We start from the raw sequence: 19,868 nt of genomic DNA on the forward strand, positions 1-19,868 counted from the left end.
CATATGAGCATTATGAATTGACCTTTGGTCTTTGATGGCAGACTAATTGTAAATAAGTGTACCACACAGGCTGCCACTGGTTTCACTTTTTCCTGCTCCTTTTTTCAGAGAGACCGCTCATAACTTGCTGCAAAAATACATCGCTTTATTCAAGTAGTTTATGACCTAGAATGGTTGTGAAGCAGAATTCAGAATTCAAGGTGAAACTTGCACATGCAACAGAGTGAAAGGTGTTAAAAAATGAACCATAGCAAGAAATGGGATGAAACTAGCTAGTATGACATTTCAAAAAGCAGTTCAAGTGAAGTTTTATATAGATGTGTCCAGATTTAGCTTCTTTTCATTGTTGGCTGTAACTATATCTTGGATAAGAATCAACGTCCAGTCTTATTTGGGCACAAATGAGTGTTTCAAGTTTCCCATGTTACACTGATAGAAATTAGGATGAATCCAAACATGCCCTGTAGCTGTATCAGTTTAGTTCTTCATAATTTCTTCTTCTCCTTTTTTCAGAATTCTATAAACACAGAACTGTGTTTCTACCTTTTTTCGCCACAGTTTGTGTCTTACTATGCTGCCAAATCCCCAGGCGTCACAACAGGAAACCGTTTACAGTCTGTAGCTGACAGATAAAACATGTACCCTGTTGTACTCATTGACACACCTGAGGCCCCTAGCAATCTACTTAATCTCCATCTGGTTGTGTTGTCTGACCAATGCAAGGTGTCAATACAGTAGATCTTCTAGCTGCCCCTGTGGCTTACTTTGGAAAATCTTGGCACGAATAGTACTTCTTGCTCTAATTTGGTTTCACAGTTGCAAAGGAAGGGACTAATCCTAGTCAACACTACTGAAGTGTAATGCTCTACAAATGAAAGGCAGTGTTTTGGGGATCAAATAAGACTCAAGTTCTAGCCTCTTCCCCAGCCTACAAAAATAGCTCTTCAGATGAGATGTAGCTTAAGGGGTTGAAATGGAAATAACTGGAATGCAGCTTTTACTCTCAGTTATTTGCTTGTTCAAATAACTGAGAGTAAAAGCTATGGTATGGGTGCAATATGGCTTTCCATAGTTTAACTGCACAGTGCCTCGTACACTTTAGAAAACTCCTTAGGGACTATTTACACCATCAGGAAGAAAGAAAACGTGGATGTAAGTCAGATAGAGATGTCAGAGGAACCATAAGGCAGCACATCCACTGCTTTGTTCTTGGATACTTTGCATACTAACATAGATTTGTTGAAAAGAAGCAGAGCAGCAGTTTTTCAGATCTCTAAGTATTACTGTGAAGAGCTGAGTGGATGACATGTTCACTTTCTACAGAAAAAAGATGGGGAGCTTATACTATTTGTCTGCCCCATGACACTAGGTGACATTTAAGCAAATGCCCTCTCAGTCTTTTCTACCTTCAGACCAACTCTTTTATGCTAGAGGCTTAACTACAAGTCTCTCTGAACCACTGCTATCTCAGAACTAAATACCATGATGGCAGTTTGAGAAGTTGTGCAAGAAAAACATCAGTTTGCAGTAGTAGATCTTCTACACTACTTGGAGGCCATGCAGCTGTAAACACACAATGGTTTGATTATACAACCTGCTGAGACAGAGAGCAGAATTAACATTTACTGAGGCAGGAGGGGTTTAAGTGACCCAACGAATGTACTGTTTTTCCCAGCTTTGTTTTGGTTTCCACAAATTTATGAATTAAGTACCTAGCTATTTAGGCCTTTTGTTTGTCATTTGCCAGTAGGTAAATTTATTGTTTGAAGCTGGTCAGTTTATGTACAAAGGTCATAACAGACTTTAAACAGACACAAACAACTGTGGAATAAAAGCAGCACTACCACACACACTTTTCCTGGTGTGAGGAGTGACTGGCAGTGAGATAGAAAGAGAGCAGCGAATGTTTTAGCTTGCTATAATTGGGGAACATAAGTGGACAGGTATCAGCTGAGCAACCGAAGCTTAACTAGATTAATGACTGCACCTTTATAGCAAATGTGCACCTTTGGGGTGTATGTGAGACCAGTCTATGTAGACCCATGAGCCCCACAGTGGGCCCCTTACTTTTAAGAAATGTGGGACATATGTTGGCCTCACATGGTGGGGCTGTGTGGACAGGACAAATCCACAGTTACTTCATGCAGGCTTCACAGCAGTTTTTTTTTAATTTGGATCCCCACAAGGGTTTTCTGAGTTCAAGCACACCTGCTTGAGGCCCAAATGGGAAAAAAATAATTTGCCCCTAACCACATATCCCCAGAGTTCACGCAGAGTTGCCCAATGTGTACCAGCATAGGCATGTTTGGTGGTTTTCTTTCCCACTGCTTATGGCCAACAGTGGTCAGTTTAGTCCAAACTGCCAATAATAGCAGATGGTTTACAACCCAGCTCTGCACCAGAGAGAGTAAAGTAACATTTGAGCCCCATTTGACAGTACTTTGGATTTTGGTCAGTTCGTGGCACCAAGAGGAAAAGAAGTACTGCTTGTATAGTGAAATCAATTCTTAAGTGCTATAAACCTGCATTCCTTCTAATGACCAGCAAGTAGCGACTCCTCAGGTTAGCTTAATCACTAGTTTCAAAATCTTTCTATTGATGAAAGAGCAGTCCTCACTCCTCACATACCCGTTCAATAAAATGAATGTGACTTGACGATTTAAAATGGTAGACAACATCTTAATGGAGGACATATCATTGTTCGTGCCCACTTTTACAGTTTATATCGTGAATGAGCAGTTGCATCAGAATCATCCAGTTTTATTTCCTAACTTCCAGGTGGACAGCTTTAAGGGAACATTTCGAGTGCTCAGAAAAAAAGGAGACAAAGGCGCTGGTGTAACAGATGTCCCCTAGTCTAGTGGTACCGTACCAAAACTCATTAGTTTCAAGAAGACTTATTTAGCTCTAAGTGCTTTATATATTTCATGAGGACCAAATGGTGCAGCTTTTGTCTCACTCATGCAAAATGTTAAAAGTCTTCACAGACTTGCAGAATAAGTCTCTTGGAGGCAAAGTGAAGTTCACTTTAATGCATCTCCCTCTGGGTGTGGCTCCCTTACGGAGTTAGGATGCTTAGCGAGGTCTGGTCGCCTCAGCACCACATGGCGAGTGTCGTGTCGCTGCAATAATAGGTCGTGCCTCATTGAGCAAGCTTATTGGATCTTCCTCAGAAGTGAGGTAAGTGGTGTGCTAAATTGAATGCAATTCATAGTTTTTGGCGGAGGCTTGATCTGCTATTACATTAGGAGTGAGAGAATTACATAGGCAGAGACAATACTGCAGCTGTTCAACCGTTACAAGATGCTTGTGGCCGTAGTAAAATCACATTTCAATCACCTCAACAGTCTCAGGTGACTCACGGTAGATGAGGACAAATGAGAAAATTAATATGACATCCTTTGATTTTTGGGGCCACAGAGCCCGAAGGCATCGCTAATTAAAATTTTCAATCATACTAAAGAACAGAGAGAATTACAAACTAAAACCACACCCCATAGTAGCCAGTAGACCAGCTAGTAAGTATTTATAATTCACTGAAACTGAATCTGTCAGAGCTGACAGCTCTTTTCTGATACTACAACTACAGGTCCATGCATTCAACCTGAATTTCCATATGAGTTGCTGCACGACTGTAGGAGCTGTTTCAGAGTCACTGCCTTCACTCTGCAGATGATCAAAACTCTGCAAACACTCAGTGAAATATGTCAGCTTCATGCTATAATACTCTACTAATCTTAAGTAACTGTTAACAAACTGACAGCTTACAGGATGCAGCTATTTTACCCCCAGTCTCCAGACTTAACAACAACAAACTAGAAAACAAAAAAATTAAAGGAACCAAATTAGTGCTAATTAATTATACGAATGATACCTTGTTATATTTTATCTTTTTCTGCAGTCACAGAGAAACGGTACTGCTAAACTAACCTTGATCATGTATTATGTTTTTAACCTTGGGCACCTGCAACCCTTAAGGTTTTGTAAGTCCAAAAATGAAAAGAATGAAAGGCGTTGAATTTTGAGAACAACAACAACAATACTGCAGAGAGGAAATTCATACCTTAATGTATGCTAATCTATTGATACTATGTGTGCAGGAGCATGGTCTGCAAATCTGCAAAGCTAAGTTTGTAGTCAGTACCGGTACAATGTTGGCTAATAGCTATAAAACAAAAGTGGTTGGTGGTATTGGATACACATTAAAGTATTGGTTAACATTAAAGCACTTGTGTGAATGGTTGAATGAGGCTTGCAGTAAGCAAGCACTTAGAAAAGCACTAAATAAGTACCAGTCCAAATATGATGTCAAGTCACCCGCAGCACAGATGCCCAGCAGTCTAATAATACTGGTGATTTAGTTTTTTTGATTTTTGCACTATCTAAGAGAATCCTCTGAGATTCAAATGAGACATCTCTGTCCCATTTGAATTCGTCTTCCTCCCCTCAACCGGTAGGATGAGAGAGGGTATGTCATCTGAATGTGATACAGGTCTCGTTGTTGATGGCAGTTTTGAGTAACTAAGTAACTGTCGTCACTAGGGATGGGTACTGGTGTCCGGTGCCATGATGGCACCGGTTCTGACATAAACGGTAGTAACCAGACCGAAAAGCAGCGCACATTTCGGTGCTTTATTTCGGTGCTTTTTTTCCCTGAGCTGTGATACACTTCTAGCCAATCATTTTACGTTTCCGAGGATAGTAGGCGGGGCCAGGTACATACGTTCTGTTAGAGCAGAGCTACAGATTAAAAATGTCCAAGGCTAAGCGGTTAAAAGTCTGGCTGTACTTCACAGCAAAATATGCAAACTCAGCAGCCTGCAACAAGTGCTTTAAGCTGATACTGTGATACTGTCAAAGGAGGTAACACCTCAAATCCGATGAAACACCTGGCAACGCATAGCGTTTTTTTTAAAAGCCCAGAAATGCGCCGTATTTGATAGCTTGCTGCGAGACCTCACACCGAGCACATCTACTGCGGGTGGGTTGCCTGTTATGCAACATCCCCCAAAAACACGAAGAGGAGAGTCCTGGCCCCTAGCCCTGCCAGTGTAGCAGAAATGATGACGGATGATGGTGGCAGCAGCCGTTCTTCTCTGCGTGAGTAGCTAATTTACGTTGAGTAGGCTAACCACGTTATTACATTAATGCATGTAAGGTGAACTAGCAAACACCTTAGTAGTTACATGCGGCTGTCCTCTTGTTTGATGGCAGATACTCCCTTCACCCTGGCCAAAAAGGCTAAAATGACCAAAGAAAAAGTGGAAAACAGTTAAACATGAGAGGTTTAGGACAAAGTTTGTGTTTTTTCCATTGTTTAAGCACTGCTTCCAGCCAAGAGTGATACCATATATGCCCCATAGCTGCAGAAAAGGCTAACATTGTTATATTTTTACAAAAAACAGCTGAACATGAGAGGTTTTTGGACCAATTTTGTGTTCTCCATTCTTTAAGCACCGGTTTGAGCACCGTTTGAGCACCGGCACCGTTTCAAAAGTACTGATTTGGCACCGGTATCGGATAAAACCTAAACGATACCCATCCCTAGTCGTCACCCCCAACCGGTCGCAGCAAATGGCTGTCCCTCTCCGAGCCTGGTTCTGCCTGAGGTTTCTTCCTGTTTAAAGCGAGTTTTTCCTTCTCCTTTCTCTGTATTATTGTAGGGCCTGTATGATACAACATAAAGTGGCTTGAGCTGACTCCTCTTGTGATTTGATGCTATATAAACAAAACTGATTCGAACTGAACTGAATTGAATTAAACTAAATATCTGCCCAATCATCTCTTGATGGTACTTTATGTGCGTGCCATCGTGGCCATGAGTAACCAGGAATCCGGATTTAATCCTGTAGAGGAACCCTTGGACACAGCTACTATATCCAAGGAAGCCAACAGTCACACAAATTACCCAATCTCAGTTCAGAGGGGTTATGATGAAAAATAACAATACCGAACTCGTTGGGGGATCTGTAACTGGAATGGGTACAGCTGAATTCCTTTAATAACCATCTATTGGGGGGTAAGTCAAGCAAGGGCGGTATTTCCAGAGTGTTCCAGAGTGCTTTACCGTATCTTATACCTGTGTTACTACACTTGGATATTTGGACACTTTAGATATACACAACACAGTGTTGCCCTTGTTATTCTTTGCTGTTGTAATCTTTTGTTTTAAAGGCCTCATAATTTTTGTGATTTGTTTTTTCCTGGTTACTGGTATCGAGTTTAAAATTCTACCAATGTTATAACTCCAGCACACCCTTGGAAACGCTGAGGCAGAAATTACAGCAGGGGAATCCCTCCATCGTCCTAATCCATTAAAAAAGCTAATTTTGCTTGCTATCCACATTGCTAAACTTTTCCCAATCTGTCACTGACAAATTCCCCAACTGTCAAGCTATACTGAGCACAGATCCACACAAAACCGTCACTGTTAAATTGCACTGAAGTTCTGGCACCCCGATATGTCAGCATGTATCAGCAATGTGTCTATTTTAATCTACAACAACTTTCCAACTGCTAAACAAGCAGGACTGTGCCAGATCTGTATGTATGTTCAGACTTTACAGCACTAAACTATCAGCTGTTTTGTAGCCATTACACTGACTATTAGGAAAAACAAAGATTTTAGCACTATGGATATTTTTTATTTGGGTGAACTGAATCTCAGTCTGCACGTCCTTGCCCATTTACCCTGATTTTAGTTTTGTGTCCTCCCTGAAGATGCCAGTAGACCACACTTGATTTTTTACTGCAGAAATCTTGGTTATTGTGGTCCGTTGGCAGCTAGACCTCAACATTGCTCTTGTCCATAAAATCCTGGAAATAACCTTAAACAATCTGTTATTGTTGTACATCAGAATGTCATCACGAATTCAAGTAAATGTTAAAAAAATCCTCACTCACCATTGACCACCACTGCAATGTCCACAAAATCGATCTCCCCGCGTGCCTCTACGCTGGCTTCACAGCGGTACACACCCTCGTCAGCCTTGGTCACCTGATGGATCTGCAGGTTGTTGTTTGGCAACACCTGGAACCTGCCTTCACAGCACACGTGAAAAGGAGGACAGAAGGACAGCCGGAGAAAGGCAGAAGGGGAGAGTGGAAATAACAAAAGAAAAACAGCATACGATAGGGAGAGAAGCGAGATAGGAAAGTTAGAAAAACAGCGGGAGAAAATTGCCATCTCCACTCTTCAGTAGTTAGACTGTCAATCTTCTCTTCAGCACATTTACCTGATAAAGTCCACACAGATAAACACTTGCGCAATTACAGTTCCACACAGTCTCCTATTGTGGCCACTGGGAGATTGGCCGGGATTGCTCGGGCCTCTATCTCATTTCTCCCAAGCAAATATATTTATAACCACGAAGCGTAATTAGAGTGAAATGATTAAAGGAAAAAAAACATTCTTCTCCATGTTTCATCATTACCTTGCTGCTGAAGATTTGAATTTCAATTAAAAACCGTGACAGATTCAAGGGGTCACTTTTTCTAATCTGTTCAGGCATGTGTTTTGTCTGGAAGGAGGACGGGGAAGCGGTGTAGAGAGTTGTAAATCAGGGAAGAGGCGAAGACGAAAATAATGAGTCCTAGTCTGCAGCACCTGCTTTCTATCAGGGAAGACTGTTACTGAAAGTGAATCTTTCTTTTCTTTTAATATTAAGTAGACTACTCTTCTGACATTTAGCACTATTAGCGCTGAAAAGGGTGGTATTACCAGAAAGAGCTTCATAAATGACATACATCAGCCTTCCCTCGAATAGGATGGAAGATGATAGACAATAGTGCCACATAAATACACCCATTAGCTGGCTTTTTCCCAAAAGATGCAGGGTGTGGGTTTGCATTTTATCTCATGGGAAGCGGTATCTTCGAATGTCGCTATCCAACTGCTCAATAATCCGTCCTCTCAGCTGCTTGTTAACATCGTCTCTGTCTGAGTTAGACGCCTCCCTCCGGGGCTGATGGGGTTTCTATTCATAGAATTTTAGACTTTTGTCTTATTGTGAATCCACACAAAAGAAGGGAATAGCATTTCCCAGAGACCTGAATTTTTGCCACATTAGTGAGCCTTTTCAATGACCGAGAGAGGGAAACAGTTGGGCAGGCTGAGACTGACAAGCTTTTTTTCCTCTCAATAATTAAGTGTTTTTGGCATATTTACATTCGTCATGCAATCCTTTTGAGATTATCACTCACATGCAACTTTTATTATTACCATAAATTACTAAAATATTCAATATCACTATACACACTGACTATTCACACTTAAGCAGTGGTACTTTATCCAAGTACTTTCTTTGACTAGAGACTTTGGGATGATTTGATCAAAAGCATTTCACACTTAAAAACAATATATGTATGTATGTATATATATATATATATATATATACATATATATATATATATATATATATATATATATATATATATATATTTGTTTTGTTTTTTTAACAGGAATTTACCTTTAACACAAGATTAAACAGATACATTATATGCTTATAAACAAAAAACAGATAACTTAAGCAGATTTAGCCAGAGGATGAGAAAATGAATAACGACATATAACCAATGCCAGGAAACTGTATTTCTGTGTGTCTGAAAGAAAAAAAATACTGAATACCGCTATCGGTCTCCTGTATTGGTCACGCACTAGCCTAATACAGTTAAATATTTGTGTGTTATTAGGCAGGTAGTTTTCAGCACTGGAGGCTCCTACTTCTGTTTTGTTAGCCATCTTCTTCTCCTTGGGACTTTGCACATTTGTGGGCGTGCAACTCAATCAGCGTGACCATTGACAGGAACGATGTATCATGTATTCATGCATAAAGTAGAAAACTGCTCTTTACTACTCTCAGTGGACAAAAACCTTTACCAGGATTATATTATATATGCTACTGGCCTGTTACCAGTTAACCTAATCACATGAAAAATGTTCCTGCAGCTGTTTCTTTTTAGCATTACTTAATCGCCCTTTGTCGCCCCTGTTGCAGCTTTTTTTGAGACTAGTTGCTGCCACCAAATTGAACATGAGCAAATATTTTCCTTAGAATGGTGCATTTTTCTCACGTTAAACACTTGATATGTTTTCTGTTTTGTGCTCACAAGATTTGAAAAACTTTGGATTCTACTTTTATTTATATTTTTACAGTATATAGCCTCTCAAATTTTGGGCAATTACAACTCAATTACTTTTAAAGAACAGTCATTGATACTGATCTTTGATTACCTACTGTAATTCAGACTTCACATCCCAAAACATAACTTTATATTGTGTCCCTGATCTTGAGGCCTTCTGAATACCTTTGAGCTAACCTAACAAGCCATTCTTTGTTTGGTCACTGCAAATGACAGAGCAGTAGGATGTAATTTCCCACGGCAATTAAAAAAAACAAAAGAACAAAACCAAGAAATGTAATGAAAAAAGTCTATACGTGAAATCAGGGGGGGCAAAACTTACTGTGGTGCTCCTCAGTGATCTCTTTGTCCTGGTAGTACCACACCACCACGGGCACCGGGGAGCTAATGACATCACACACAACTTCTGCTGTCTCACCATAGCGGAACTCCTGCGGTGACTGAACATCCTGGAATGTCAGCCTCTCTGCAAGATCAAACAAGATGGAGATTGAACAGCTTTTTCCCCCTCTCTGAGCATTCAGAACAGACAATTTATTGCAGGTCTGAACATCAAAAGGAAAATAAGCAGAAATTGTTGCGCTTTTACTGCCCTCTTAACTCATTCACTGCCAGCCATTGGCAGTGAATGAGTTAAACCCATTGACTCATTCACTGCAATTGACGGCTATAGACGTCAGTGGCAGTGAATGAGTTAACTATGACTGTTTGGAGACAGAACATAAAGTTAGGGCTTTAAAAAAATTGTTTCCTTCCACTTGTCTTAATCTTGGCTGTATCCTGTGAGGAAGGAGTTTGACATTTTAAAGTACTTTGCTGTATTTCTTGATAATATGGGTTAACGTGTTAGGGTGACCTACTAGCTGCTCATCTTGTGGCTAGGCAAGAACAGTCCCTTCAAAGGTACAACAGCTTTTTTTGTTTCGAGAATACAACTCTTGAATTTGTGGCTACGTCCACACGTACCCGGGTATTTTTGAAAACGCAGAGTTTTCTATGTGTTTGCACCTTTTGTCCACACGTAAACGGCGTTTTCGGTCACTGAAAACAGAGATTTTTAAAAACTCCGGCTAGGGTGGATATTTTTGAAAACTCCGTTTTTGCATTTACGTGTGGATGAGAAAAACGGAGAAACGCAGAAAACGCAGCATCAAAGGTGTGAGCCTTTTTTGACGTCACACTGTGCGCCACGTTATTGTTTCGGTGAAATGAATTTCTACAATACTATTGCTGTTACTTGTAGTCTCTGCAGTGTTTAAATGCTTACATATACACACACAGTTACTGTCCCTCCATACATACCACTAGGTTCTGCTTCTCTGCCCCATCCTTGTTTACTATTTCTCACCGAGGCTTCTAGACTTCTGATTGGCCAACATTTCTACACGGTTAGGAATATATCGCCACCTGTTGCTTTGGCATGTTCCTAGCAGCGTTTTCCTTCATTTCTGCGTTTACGTGTGGATGTGATTATTTTTTAAAACGAAAACGGAAAATCTCAGTTTTCAAAAATACCCGTGTACGTGTGGACGTAGCCTGTAAGTATACAAGAAAAAATGCAGCCATTATCTGAAATCATGAAGTCAAGTAGCACATCTGAATCAATTTATAGCCTAATTTGCAAACGGATTTGATGGTAAGGAAAAAAAGCCATCTGTGATTTTAGCACAGAAGCACCACATTATCACATTTCTGCAGAAATGGGAAAAAAAAAACAACACGCTGATATGGATGACTTAATAGCTGCTATCCACTAGTTCAGGGGTGGGCAATTCCAGGCCTCGAGGGCCGGTGTCCTGCAGGTTTTAGATCTCACCTTGGGTCAACACACCTGAATCACATGATTAGTTCATAACCAGGACTCTGGAGAACTTCAGGACATGTTGAGGAGCTAATTTAGCCATTTAAATCAGCTGTGTTGGTTCAAGGACACATCTAAAACCTGCAGGGACACCGGCGCTTGAGGCCTGGAGTCGCCCACCCCTGCACTAGTTCCTAGTGCAGCACTTAAATTATAAATAACTTCATAATTTAAGTGAACATTTGATCTTTTTTGCAAATGTAACCACCCATCCTACTTCTTATCCAATAATTGGCGGCGGGTGGTGTGGCGGTACAGTGATTAGCATTGACATTGCCCAGCAGATGGCTTCCAATTCAGGCTGACGACTAGCTTAAGTGGTCATTCTAAATTAGCCACAGCTCTATGGTATTGCATCACCTGGCTCCACAGTAAAAAAAAAAAAAAAAACAGCAATGAAAGAGAGTAAGAACATAATTTTTCCACTATGACAAACTGTTTTTTTTATATATATAAACCATGTTACCACAATGTTTTATTGGGTGCAACAACAAATCTGAGTTAAACAGATTTAACATAAGATTAGTTAAGAACGACTGCCAATTCATTCTGAGTATGACATCAATGTTTTGGGGTTTTTGTTTTTATTTATTTTTTTCTTTGGGAATCTTCCAAATCGTCCAGTTTTTTGGATCAACAAACCAACAAAGGGATGACAGACTACCAGTGTTGGTCAAGTTACTTGAAAAAGGTCATCAGTAACTAATTACTGATTACTTCCCCCACAAAGTAATCCCATTACTTTACTGATTACTTATTTTCAAAAGTAATTAATTACTTAGTTACTTTTAAAAAACACGATTTACAACCTGAATAGGTGATAAAGCGATAGATCTTTCAGCCCAATTCTACTTTTTCTACATAACCCATCATACAAAATGTAATCAAATGGAAAAGTCCCTTTTTAAAACTTGTTTTATTAGTTTTAATCTTTTAACTTTATGCATCAAGCAAAAATTTAATTATATGCAACATTCTCTGACTGGAAGAAATTTGTTTAACATTTAATAATAATAATAATAATGGATACTTTATTGATCCCCATGGGGAAATTACTTGTTTTTCTCTGCATTTGACCCATTCACTCAGTGAAGCAGTGGGCAGCCCACTAAGCAGGCGCCCGGGGAGCAGTGTGTAGGGACGGTACCTTGCTCAGGGGTACCTCAGGGTAGCCGTTAAGTGGATTCGAACCGCCGACCTTCCGATCATGGGGCGACCACTTTACCTACTGAGCTATCCCTGCCCCCTATTTTTAAACCTATTTTCTGCACATTCCAGCACATAAAATATATATTTTTTGTGTGTTTACACTCTCTCTTTCAAATAGATGCAAGTAAAACACAGCAGGAAATAAATAAAGTCAAAGACTAGCGGTCCTGTTGCTCTATTTTCACCTGTAAAGCAGGAGTAGGGTAGGCGGAGGTTTGCCCTGGTGCAGGTGTGCCGCAGCGGTCAGTGGAAGAATCCGCGAGTTTCTCTGTGAATTTCTCATTACGTCGTAGCGCACTCGGTGTTTGCTTGGAAGTTTAGGGGGTTTTTTCGCTGTAAAAAGAAATTTCCTTCCCACGCACAACGGACACTAATGTTTTTGTCACTTTTTGTGGAATCAAACTTAAAGTAAGGTCAGTACTTCCACGCTTTAAACTAGAGATGGCACGATACCACTTTTTTATGTCCGATACCGATATCATAAATTTGGATATCTGCCGATACCGATATGAATCCGATATAGTGTTTTTTAATCAACAAAACAGTTTTTTTTAAATATCTTGCTGCATTTTGTATAAGTTCATACTCAAGTTTAAAACAACAACTACACTAAAGCTATTCTGTTATACCTGTATGCAAAAAAAAAAAATGTTTCATAGTTCAGCAATACTGATCAATCTAATAAACTTAAACCTACACCATCCTCCCTATTCTGGTATTTTAAAGAGTACTTAGCGTAAATATTAAGCAACCTAACTAATAGGGTTCCAACTCCCAGCAACAACAAAAATAAATAAATAAAAAATAGGGAACCACCCCTCACGCTCCACCTCATGATGCTTAATCAACGTAATCAACCTTAATTTGATGCAGTGTGAAAAAAAATGCACAGAAATCAATTATTTTTCAAGAAATATTAAATAGATTCAACATCTTTCTTCAACAAAATTGCAGACTGCACAGATGGTACCTTCCCAAAGGAAAAAGTACTATAGCTTACTAGGGTATATATATTAGACTTAATAGTCACTATATACAGTAATTGACTTCTATTCCTTTTACATCAAATTAAAACTAATTAAAATTAAAAAACAGATAATTATTTATTAAAAGCTAGACATTTTAAATGAGAATAAGAAAGAAAAGTATGTCTTTGTGCCCCCTTTTCCCTGTTCATGCCCTATCGGCCCCCCTGGCTAAACTTTGCTAGATCCGCCCCTGCACAGTTACCAGCGTCAGCTACGTAGAAAAAGATCCTGGTGTAGAAAGTAATATTAAATAAATTCTAACAACAGCTTATCAAGCTTAAACGTGCTGCTGTTGTTCAGCCGCTGGTTTCCTCATTCTGGTGCAAAGTGGGCCAAAAACAAACAAGAGAGACGGACTAGCGACAGAAAAGCCAATCAGCTGATCATTGATCAGTTTCATGATTGAAGTAGCAGCAAGAAGAGGCAGTCGCTTGTTAAGCTTAATGCAGGAATGCTTTACAAACATTCAGAGATGGACTTACACACTTGCTTTACTTCTCTCGGGGATAACTTTGTCGGAGATGAAATGCCGCTCCACATGCTATCCAGACCACCACAGGTCCCGCATGCCACAGCCGCTCTATCACGTGATGCATACTGCTCCGACGTTCTGAGGTGAGTTACGGCGTGTTGCAAGTTTTGTGAGGTGCTTTCGTGATATTTAATGGATCGGATAACATTTTTTATTTTTCTCCAATATCCGATCCAGTAATTTAGGTCAGTATCGGACCGATACCGATACGTAATATCGGATCGGTCCATCTCTACTTTAAACGCTGCATGCTCATACTCTCTCCTGCACTCATTAATGATCCATTGTTGATCTGCACACAGCTGTTGTCACGAACGTGGCACTCGTTTACATCACTGTCATGAGACATTCTCGCAAAAAAATCACGGTTTTAGTAACGCAGTAACGCAGCGTTCCTACGGGAAAGTAACGGTAATCTAATTACCGTTTTTGCAATAGCAATCCCTTACTTTACTCGTTACTTGAAAAAAGTAATCGGTAGCGTAGTAATGTGTAGTCTGCCCATCTCTGCAGACTACACATATGGAAAAGAAATAGTAAAAACTTACATGATTTACTCATGAAAGTGGCCACTTTCTCATTACTTTCATACATTGTTTTAGTAAGTATCCAAAACATACAAGTTTCATTATATAATTTTTCAAGGGATCTTATATCTGTTTTCACTCTTATATGCTTTTCATACAAGTTTTACACAAGACAGATATATATAAATCTTATAAAGTTTGTATCTTTTCCATATGGGTACAGACAGGATAGAAGGCGAGCATTCCTTCCATGTCTGAAGAACCAGCGAATGTGAAGTTTGCCAATCAGATCCACCTCATCCAAGACACTACAAACATAAAAAACCCAGAGTTTGAGGTGTCTTAACAGGACTTCACATACAACAGGTGACATCATTGTGTCAGTGTGACAGACCAACACTGCTATCCATAGGACTATTTCAAAACTATAATATTATACAAACCCAGCGTGCACACATTCACTGTTGACATTCAGTGCTTGAATTCTCAATAACACCCCTTGTGTGCACAACAACCACGTTATTAAGCATAGCTGTCATGTTAAATAATGCCCATTGGTTCCCACCGAAAGCATTTGGAAAGACACGCAGGAGAAAAATTATGCACAGTGCAAACTGACGATGAGCTTTTACTCTGAAAATCAAACAAAGCAAAAGCTTAATCCCTCCTTGACTGTTTTTCTGGGACACAGATAAGGCAAGTGTGATGAAACAGCACCAGGTGACAGCAAAAAATAACTCGCTTTAACTTGCTGCCAGTTATAAAAGAATCAATGAGCAGAGTTATTCTGCAGCCTTACTGTTTGAAAAATTTGACAAAAGCACAGGCAGGCTTTGATTCACTCCATCTTGGTTTCAGCATTCTTTAATAGGTTCCCCTTGGTGCTTGTTTAAAGCTGTGTCCTCTTCCTGGCAAACATTGGGTGTTTTACGAGGACGCCGTTCTTGGACCAGCATTTCCCCACAAAGATCTCACACGAGCTCTCGTCGAACCCCACTTTCCTTGGCTTTTGATGTGTGTTCGGGCTGGCTCTGCTAGCGCCGCAACCACCTGCTATCACCTGCGTGCTATATTGTGAGGGTGTGAATAAATCAGCTACAGCTCCTCTATCAGTCCCTTCCCTTAGTGAGGCTTCAGCATTAGCATTTTGCTCTGTGATTTATGCCAGGCTGCTCCCCAAAATGAGCTTTCACTCCCCGGCTGCATCCTCCGCCTGTGAACGTGTCTGGCATCTCAGTGTCTTCATTAACTTCAAGGATGCCTTTGCGTGATTTTGTCATTCACTCCGTTGGCTTCTTATCATCCACCCTCCCCTCCATATGTGTTCTTTTTATTTGCAAAATCTGCTTTCTCCCCCTCTGCCTCCCTCTCAGGTTTGAACATTCTGGTGTCACTTGTTCCTTCTGTTTGTATCCATTTCCTGTCTCTTTTGTAGTCGTGCTGCTCTACAAGAGAATCAGTAAGGGAAACATCCTCTCTGGAGTAACACTCTACTGCACACTTGACACTGGCGAATTGAGAATGTACTCAGTACTCTGGAGTTTCTTTGCTGTCGTTCGTAGACACATCACTGCAAAGATAACTGTCTGATAAGCTGACGAGCCAATTTCCCTGGACCTGCCTCAAATGTGAGACAGATTTGTTTCTGTGTGTTCTGGCCAAATTAGCTGGTTTTGGAAAATGAGCTTGTGCAGCATTATTGCGTTGTCCATTAATAAACTAACAGGAAATGAAAGGCTTAGACATTGTACTGGCTCACTCTATAATGACTATGAATTTTCTGTCACTGAATACAGTTGAAAACAGCACCATATTACACCAGCTAATTGATGTTGCGGCTTTTGTCACCAAAATAGGTTTTCATGATTTTGTGACAGTAAAGGGTTTATCTTGAAATAAGAATCACTTTGATGCTTACATTACTTATACTATTTTGACTGCATAAGTCTGGTTATGCTAACAAGTACAGGTAAACTGCTTGCAGTACAATATAAATACCCTGATGGTGTGGAGGGTGGAACACTATTATAGGCCTTAATGGATTCCATTTTAGTTGGCAACAGAGGAGGGATTACTAACTATTTTCGGTGAGTAAAAGGACATGAGAATGACAATTACTATGCTACCTAGCTAACAGCTAGATAACATGTGTTACATGTGACCTTGCATGTCGTCATTCTTCATTAGCAGAAGAATTTACTGTTAAAGAAGTTGCATACATTCACGAAATGTGACAGCTGACTGAGTTCTCCAGGCTTCTTGAATGACATTCAAAGTTTAACTGTTCATCTGCCAACATGATTCCATGCTGCTTTAATAATGTTGAGGTCCGAGCTCTGGGGAGGCCAGTCAATCACTGATAGTGTTCCTTTGTGTGTTGTTCTATGCAGCTTTGATTTTACTGAATTCCCAGTGTGTTTGGGATTATTTTTGCCAACCAGAAACTTTCCAGATGGTATTGCATGTTGGATCAAAATGTGATGGTACATTTCTGTGGTTGTAATTCCATCAGTTTCACAAGATCGCCAACACCACGATTGGATTCATCAGTCCATAAGACCTGTTGCAACTCATTTTCAGTCTGTTTCTTTGTAATTTACCCTATTTCTCTCCCTTAAGAATACGGTAGCTTATGGACTACTTGCACTAACACTTCCGCGTTCTATGTAGTCCTGCCCCAGTGCTTCCGGTGCGGTTAAACCATGGCGATGTTCTACACTCGCTGCCTACAAGAGCTCCCAAAATTGAACATCACCGATGTTCATCGGATTTGCAGAGTGACGACTACCCCCGCCAGCAAATTAGATAAAGGATTTAAGTTATATGCTGCATCATATATACACAACTACGAAGGTAAGAAAACGTAAATTAACCGACAAAGAAACGCTAGCTAACGTCAAATGCAAACACTACGTTACTCCGCTATGTCCTTCATTTGATGTCAGTTCTCTACATTACATGTTTTCTTAAACGGTGTTTTATGTCGTCCTAAACTATAGTTGAGGTTTTCTTAACTAATGTCACTTTTGTAGTTAGACACTGTTATAATGGCGTTAGGTAGTTGGCTAACTATGGAGGTAGTTAACTACCTAATGCTACTCTTGCTAAGTGTAAAATATATATGTTTAAGACATGCTGAAATGAGTAATACAGAAATAATGCTAATGGTACTTGTATCTTTATTCAGTGTCCAATAAAGACAGGTTGTCAGGGGAGGTCGGTGTGAGAGCCCTGTGCTACAGGTCAATGAGGAAGAGTGAGGCACCACACAGACTAAGTGTAGGCAGGAAGCTGTGTAAAGTTGTTAATCCCCGTTCAGTGGGGTTCAGTTCATTTAAGCATTAGTTAAGTTCATTCCTAAAGGCCCATCAACTTGAATGTTTTCCTTGTCTCCCTGCTTTATCACTCCTAATTTGACTAGTCAGATAGTTAAATCAACGTGTGTTTGGGTGATCAGAAACATTTGACAACAAGTTAATACTGCAAATATACACAATCTAAGTTATTACAGTTATCAAGCATGGTTAAGTTGTTTTAATAGGGAGAGAAGGAAACACTAAGCATTCAGGAGGGTGCGTAACCATAACACTGAACTATGTTCCTGTTCGGCTCTTCCATGAAGATGTTACATTTTTAATTTTCGTTCTTTCTTCTTAGATTAAGCTTCTGGATTCATCGCCGGTGATACTGACACATAGCCAGTGCTCCTGTGTGGCAGGCGCTGTTATGTGCAATCACACAGTGGCATTGCTCTTCCAAACAGCACACTACTCACAACTCAGAGTGCCGGTTGTCCCCCCTGTGCATAGCTGCACGGAATCTGAACAGCAATGGCACAAGCCACGGACAGTGGTAATTTAAATGAGGTTAAAGTTTTTGAATTAGTCCATGTTTACATATGAACAGCAACACCATCCATAGTAAATGTGTCTTCTGTTAGGGTGTGAAGCCAGGACCCATCAACTCCATGATCTTCACTAAGCCAGTACCAAATAGGATGGCCCAGACTGGAGTACGGTAATTACATTTGTAAAATTTGGTTTCACGTGTTACAAATGTATGTTGCTATTTTTTTCATACATACATGTGTCAGAATAGGTATTAATTTACATACAACATTACACTTTCTGAAGACGGCTAACTCAGTCATGTACATATACATCCCAGTCTCTAACTTATGCACCACTGTTTTACACCTTTTAGTTTTTAGTTTAGTTGTTGTTCAGTATAACAACCTTCTTCCTTACATTATTGTCATTGATGTTTTCTTTAGGAGTGGCTTCTACAGAGGCATGGTGGGTCCGTTACCAGATCCCTGCTTGTTCAGAATAACGGAGGCATATGCAAAATTTAATATTGAGGACAGGCCACTTGTGACCACAATGAACATGAGACCTGACAAGCCCCTTGTGGAAAGTGCCTTTGGGCTGGTGCAGGAGGGCAGTGTTCTGTCATATCAGCAGCCGGTTTTGACAACCCGGTACATCACACTACACCGCGATGCACCACCAACACCGCACTTGCCTCTGGAGGGGTATGACATCTTGCCATCAGATTGTGTGTTTGTGTGCTCAGAAGAAGAGCTTCTGCATCTGAAAAGCTTGTCTGTAACTCTGGAAATGGCTCACAAAATAGAGGAAGCTACACGTGAGCAAAGCTCTTCGTCTGAGTGGCATCAGCTCTGCAGGCCCAGAGTGACTGCCTCTAGGTTTCGGGAGGTGTGTCACGTCAGAGGCCAGAGCTCGGCCGAGTCACTAGCAGAGCGTATATTGAAGGGAACAAGGCAGACAGCAGACATGAGGAGAGGAACTGAGATGGAGCCTGCAATAGCAGCAGAGTATAGTAGGCTAATGAATGTTAACTACTCACCCTGTGGTCTGGTCATTCACCCCATTGCTTGCTGCATCTCCTGATGGTGTTGTTTTTGACCCCAATGAATCCCATATGGAAAAGATATATATAAATCTTATAAAGTTTGTATCTGTCTTGTGTGAAACTTGTATGAAAAGCATATAAGTGTGAAAACACATATAAGATCCCTTGAAAAATTATATAATGAAACTTGTATGTTTTGGATACTTACTAAAACAATGTATGAAAGTAATGCGAAAGTGGCCACTTTCATGAGTAAATCATGTAAGCCTTATATGATTTACTCATGAAAGTGGCCACTTTCATGAGTAATCACATATAAGTTTTTTACTATTTCTTTTCCGTATGGGATACCCCCAGTTTGGCTTCATCGAATTCAAATGTCCCAATGTACAAAACTTTATTGACTGCAAATATGTGCAGATGGAATGTGGTACCCCTAAACTAAAAAAGAGCCACGCATATTACTGGCAAGTGCAAGGACAACTGCTCATCAGTGGGATGCAGTGGTGTGACTTTGTTGTGTGGGCACAAGAGGACTACCTAGTGCAAAGAATATACATGGATACAGATGTGCACAATGCAATCAGAGAAAAGGCAGACTATTTCTTTTTTTACATATATATGCCAAGATACCTGTGTTTGAAAAAATGAACAGTGAAAACATAGCAAAAAGAAAAACAGATCCTTCAGGCTGG

At 40.2% G+C, this 19,868-nt stretch overlaps 2 protein-coding genes across 5 annotated transcripts in view; one reads left to right on the forward strand and one right to left on the reverse strand.

The window, feature by feature from the left end:
* Positions 1-19,868, reverse strand: part of ncam2 (neural cell adhesion molecule 2) — a 462,302-nt gene that overhangs the window by 117,556 nt on the left and 324,878 nt on the right. For all 3 annotated transcript variants that reach the window (XM_080878982.1, XM_080878984.1, XM_080878983.1), the window contains exons 4-5: positions 9,464-9,607; positions 6,904-7,041 (exon numbers count right to left, since the gene is read on the reverse strand). In XM_080878982.1, coding sequence (XP_080735108.1) covers positions 6,904-7,041; positions 9,464-9,607 — 282 coding nt within the window. The remainder of the gene's footprint in view (positions 1-6,903; positions 7,042-9,463; positions 9,608-19,868) is intronic.
* LOC308394593 (uncharacterized protein) lies at positions 16,986-19,231 on the forward strand. 2 transcript variants are annotated; one of them, XM_080878986.1, is made up of 4 exons: positions 16,986-17,151; positions 17,956-18,150; positions 18,239-18,315; positions 18,572-19,231. In XM_080878986.1, exons 1-4 carry the CDS (start codon positions 17,122-17,124, stop codon positions 19,209-19,211), a joined length of 942 nt encoding a protein of 313 aa, XP_080735112.1. In that variant the 5' UTR covers positions 16,986-17,121; the 3' UTR covers positions 19,212-19,231. The 2 variants fall into 2 exon arrangements, with proteins under 2 accessions (XP_080735112.1, XP_080735111.1); XM_080878985.1 differs by having other exon boundaries at positions 18,062-18,150.

This window comes from Rhamphochromis sp. 'chilingali' (assembly GCF_963969265.1).
Source record: "Rhamphochromis sp. 'chilingali' genome assembly, chromosome: 3".
Lineage (NCBI taxonomy): Eukaryota > Metazoa > Chordata > Actinopteri > Cichliformes > Cichlidae > Rhamphochromis > Rhamphochromis sp. 'chilingali'.

Excerpts from the sequence above, each read along its gene's own strand:
- LOC308394593 (XM_080878985.1), top strand. The coding sequence starts at position 17,001 with ATGGCGATGTTCTACACTCGCTGCCTACAAGAGCTCCCAAAATTGAAC. Across the intron at positions 17,152-18,061 it reads ATATATACACAACTACGAAG|CACACTACTCACAACTCAGA; the intron begins GTAAGAAAACGT and ends TCTTCCAAACAG. Across the intron at positions 18,151-18,238 it reads GGCACAAGCCACGGACAGTG|GGTGTGAAGCCAGGACCCAT; the intron begins GTAATTTAAATG and ends GTCTTCTGTTAG.